Genomic DNA, 5469 nt, shown 5'->3' on the forward strand with positions numbered 1-5469 from the left:
AGTCCACTGCTAGCCCTGCATCTAAGGATTTTGTGACATAGTCGTAGAAGGCCACCAGGTTGGTCTGACAGGACCTGCCTCTAATGAACCTGTGTTGGTTGCCCCTAAGCATAATCTCCCCTGCTGGCCCCTTGTGGACATCTGCCAGAATAATTCTCTCAAAAAGCTTACCCAGGATGGAGATAAGACTAACTGGCCTAGAGTTTCCTGGGTCCTCCTCCCTCCCTTTTTGGGAGCTATGTGGGCTAATTAAGCCCACTACAACATACAGCAGCCTTTTCATTGGGGACGTGTGTATGCGTGTATATATATATGCTGATAAACAAAGGATGAAGAGCTCTGGAAATTTTATGGAGGAAGGGACTGAAGCATTATCTTAGGCAAGTGGAAAGGGCTTAAAGGTGAGAAAGACAAATCATGAGGAAGCGGGGTGAAGGCCCAATGCAGGGAGAATGTGGAACAGGAAGCAAGAAAAAAGGAGAGGGGAAAGAAATATGAAAGAGATCACTAAGTTATGCAAAAGAAAAAGTGGAAACAAAAGAGAGAGAAGAGAAAAAACAAAACCCAGGATGACATGATGAGTTACTTATAAAAAAGAAGAAAGCTGAATGCCCAAATACTACACAGGAACAATTGTTTTACCTTTTAAACCAAACTGTACTCAACTGCAGGTACTTCCAAAGAAACTTTCCCCTGGGTACCACCAGATCACCTAAAGGGCTTTCTTCACCTTTCTCCTTCCAAGGAAATTACTAGGTAGCCTGAGGACTGCTTTATGCTTAAAAGTTTGGCTGGCATAACTATGTTAGTTAAGACTGGAGAAAAAATATCATGCTCCCTCAGTGCCATAGCTATGCTGGAGAAAGTACCAATGCACAAACAGTTAACAGCAAGCAAGCAACTGTAGCTCCAGAAGCACTTTTTCCCTTCCATGATAAGGTGAATCTCCAATAGAGGAGTTTGCCAGAATAGCCCTAGTGGTATTCCTACTCAGCAAACCCCTTCAAGGGTAGACAAAGTCCAAGTAAAGTCTGAAGCACAGATCCTGAAAATAGTATAGTGCAGCTCACCATACAAACTGGGTCTTCCTTGTACAGTAACCATTCTCTGAAAACTGAGAGGCATTTGGATAAATTTGGAGATTGCAAAGACTGCTGTTAGGAAAAGGATTTAAAGCATGCACCCTGAAAGAACATGCAGGCAAAGGAAACTGGAGGAAGGAAACTGAACAACACCGAATGTACAAGATGAACTTCTTCCCACAATACCTGATCCACTGGCACCTCTACCCGAGTGTCTTCATCCTCTTGGACTTCTGCTGCCCCCAACATTTCAGACCGTTCACCAGCTTTGTAAACACCTTCATCTACAACAGAAAAAAACACAGACTAAAAGTAAAGTCCAATTGTGACACTGTGTGGCAAAATTATTGAACTGCACCTACATTCTCTTTCTAAGAATAGCTTTCAAGGCTCATATGTTATTTCCAACACAATCTTTTAAATGGAGTTTAAATGTCTCATTATGTTCAATTTTATTTCCCTTTTTTCCCTACTTACATGCTAAATACATTCATGCTACATTTTGGAGGGAAGGACAGATCAGAGGAGTCAGACAGATAAACTAACTAACCTAAACAAAACCCTGGATATGAACTCTGAACTTTGTGAGACCAGCACAACACAGACCAATCATGTTATTTGTAACAATACAAATTATAATTGTTATAAATTGTTATAAATAATGTGATCCATCTGTATTGAATATATACATGTGTTCAGAATGACTCTGGATAACTTTGGGTAACTGGTACAATAACATCTCTATTGCTAAGAAATAGCCAAACACTTGGGGGCCAGAATAAAAACAAAACAAAACAACCAAGAGATACATTAGCAGTGGCACTGCAGTTTGAGAATTAACAATGATAATGAAATAAATTCCAGTTTCCCTTTCTTTGGTACAGAGAAAGTGTATCAGAAAAGTCACCTTTCAACTTTGCAAGGGCCCTGGGAAGAAACAAAAACCCTGTCCAGCACTGTGGAGTGAGTTGCACTATCTAGACAAGGCCAATAGATACACAGTCTGATAGTCTAGTTCTAAGCTTACTTTATTCATATGGTCTTAATATCTGTTTTGATTAATGTGTTATTTTACTCTGCAAGTCACTGCTAAGCAAATTAGCCAGGTGCATTTTTTGTACTGGGAAAATGCAGCAAGACAGGTATAATCCATCCTCTAAGGAATCCAGAGATTAATAACACACTGATAACTGCCTGGACAAAAGGTTTGGTCTGCAACTTCTTGATTAGATACATGGAGACTGATGGAGACGCTGGTAATAGATATCATAGTTTTGGAAGAATTACTCCTCCTCCCAGCAGCAGTATGTATTCCAGTGAAACATGAGTGTCATGTAATGAAATCAAAAACATTTACATATGTAAACAGCACACAAATAGTAATGGGAAATTTTAACTAGCCAGGCATAAAGTAATGCACATTAAATTAAAAGCTCTCTCAGTAAATTCTGAGTGCAGTTAAATCAATATACCATCAATAGCTGCTTCACAGGTACTCATGTCACCAAACAGAAAATGCAAAAAGTAATCAAAAGAAGCAATGGATTGTACCAATATCAGTTAACAAGAGGAAAAGGAAATATTAGAGAATAAGTCTGTTAATTTAGGCTACATCTACATGCAGCTCATCTAGACATTTCCAAGTTAGCACTAACCTAGCTAGCTTGGGTAATAATAACCCAAGGGTAGCCACAGCAGCATAGAATTATAAAACCGATCCAACAAGTCAGGAAGCCAGTTTCAAGCTAGCTTGGGCTATCTACACAATCTGCAGTCAGTTTTTAATGCAGTGCTATCATATGCTCACAGGTGTGTGTATATGTGAGTACACACACATACACACGCATGCACACACACACTGTGGTGGACCAGATGTTCTACACCCTTGACCCAACCTAAAAATACAAAATAACACTCCAAGATGACTGATGCACTTCAGTTACTGTGGTCCATAACCATCAAATCTGGCAAACACTAAACTACACTCCTCCAGCTCCAGCAACTGACTGTCCCTACAAGTAAACTCCATTGCAAGCTGCGTGAGGAAAAAAGATGAGATTTATGGCATGCCTTGAAGGTCAAAAGGGTTAGAATATTTTTGTACCAGGATGGGGCAAGGAGAAAATTCTAGGACAGCAAAGCCTTCACAAAAGACTCTTCGGCAACTGGAAAGCAACACACTCCCCATTGTTCTGAATAGGTCCATTGATAGAGACTCTTCAGGCTTTTGAAGCCAGCAGAAATATTCCCAGCTTCAGCTTCCATGCTCTGAGAAATAATGTCCCTCTCAATTCATTAACCTAGTGACTTATATCAAAGGGGCATACACGAACAGTCTTCAACATTTCTGCTTCTTGAGCTAATCGTATGCTTGTAGTTGATGCAAGAGATGATAACCACAATATGACAGAGAAATACAGCTTATTTCCATAAAGCAACAGAAAGTCATCCTCACAGCTCAAAGCTTCCCTGAAAGACCTTCCCTTAAGTAGATTGATTAAAGCGACCTCACTGGCTTTAGAGACGATTCTTTGACTCACTGAAGTATGAAGTCACTCCCTATCGCAAAGGCTTAAACCTCATGTAATCATTATTACCTGCAGCCCCAATAACAATAACCCTTTCTTCTACTTCACAAACCTTCACTGCAAGAGAGACTGTCTGACCTCTGGACAAAAGAGGATTCTAGTTTACAGTCACTATCCACTGTGTTCCATTGAAGCAGAAAGGATGTATGTGCTCCCAGTCCATGGAGCCTCATCTATGAAAAATGCAATTTTTCCCAAGAGCTGAAAGTGGTGCTTGATACCCTATATAACTGCCAGACCTCTTGTTCTGGGTGTGCTTAACTAACAGTGGCAGACTATACAGTTCTAAAGCCAAAGTGAGTACCATCCATCCCCAGCAAACCACTCATTCAAAAGAAATTGAGATCTCTCTCCTCACCTTCATTATAAAGCTTGAGAAAGAGGAGAGGAATGATTTCAACTTGGCCCCCTTCAACCTGGCCTTTTCATTCAAAGGCTGTGTTCACCATGTTATCAGTAGAGAGGGTCAACCCCAGGCTCTTCACTAGATCCCTTGAACCTTCTTCTAGGAGGAACCTGACAGATGCTTTCCCATAGAGCAGTCAGCTTCAACTTGGGCCTTTTCTCTGGTGGTAAAGATGGTTACAGGCAGCAGGACTTGCAGAAACCTGGTCACAATGAGAAAGCTCTGCCAGTGAACATCCTGTACTCCCTTCAGCATCTATCAACGTCATCACTGTCGCCATGCTGGTGATTCAATGTGAATGGATTAGTGCTTCTGTCCTTACCATGGAAAATAAAGTCACAAAGTAGGAGGTAGCTTACATTGGAGAAAGAGGTGAACACAACATTCCAGCTGGTGCATTAGGGATAATGTTCCTAAGCAAAGAGGGAAAAGATCCCATTTTCAGACTACTGATTCCCTCTGTGCAGGAAGGAAACAGTTAAGAGAAAGCAACTTTCAGAGATAGAAGAAAAGAGAGGCTGTTAGAAGAGGAACTGCGGTCCCTAAGAGAAGGCAAAGATGACTTATTGTCAGAAGATGAATATTTATTTTAAAAAAACAACAAAGAGAAATAAATTATTTGCTTCTATACATGGAGAGCATGGAAGACAAATCCCTAAAACGCACACTGTAAATATTCAGGGGAGAAAGAAAAATTCTTAGCCTGGATTGTGGCAGAAGAGATGAGGAAGAAATTTCATTATCTGAAAAACTGTAAAGGTGTGGAACCATAGAAAATTAGGATTGGAAAGGACCTCAGGAATTCATCTAGTCCAACTCCCTACTCAAAGCAGGATCATCTCCAACTAGATCATTCCAGCTAGGTCTTTGTCAATCCAGGTCTTAAAAACCTCTAAGGGTGGAGAGTCCACCACCTCTCTGGGTAACTTGTTCCAGTGCTTCACCACCCTCCTAAGGAGAATTTTTTTCCTAATATCAAACTTAACCCTGCCTTGCTGCAACTTGAGACCATTGCTCCTTGTTCTGTCATCTGCTACTGCTGAGAACTGTCCACCTTCATCCTCTTTGGAATCACCCTTCGGGTAGTTAAAAGCTACTATCAAATCCCCTCTCAGTTTTCCCTTCTTCAGACTAAATAAACCAGGGGCAGGCAATTACTTCAGGTGGGGGGCTACTTAGCAAGTTCTGGTGAGCTGTCAAGGGCCACACAGGTAGCCACACCCCTTGACAGGTGCCCCGCCCCCTGATCACCATCTTGGTACTGGAAGTCTCACCCCCTAACCCCTGACCTTTGCCACCAGAGGTCCCTGCCCTTGCCTCAGAAATACTCCTTTTTGGGAAGGGAGTTTGCCATCTTGGAACCAGAAAAAAAAAATTATATGCAGGCAGTCTT

The 5469-nt window shown here is 41.4% G+C and overlaps 1 protein-coding gene across 4 annotated transcripts in view; it reads right to left on the bottom strand.

Moving 5' to 3' along the window:
• DCDC2 (doublecortin domain containing 2) overlaps window positions 1-5469 on the bottom strand; it is an 89306-nt gene that overhangs the window by 17517 nt on the left and 66320 nt on the right. For all 4 annotated transcript variants that reach the window (XM_019544196.1, XM_019544204.1, XM_019544210.1 and 1 more), the window contains one exon: window positions 1269-1366. In XM_019544196.1, the coding sequence (XP_019399741.1) occupies window positions 1269-1366 (98 nt within the window). The remainder of the gene's footprint in view (window positions 1-1268; window positions 1367-5469) is intronic.

This window comes from Crocodylus porosus, unplaced genomic scaffold (genome assembly GCF_001723895.1).
Source record: "Crocodylus porosus isolate Cpor-Errol unplaced genomic scaffold, CroPor_comp1, whole genome shotgun sequence".
Lineage (NCBI taxonomy): Eukaryota > Metazoa > Chordata > Crocodylia > Crocodylidae > Crocodylus > Crocodylus porosus.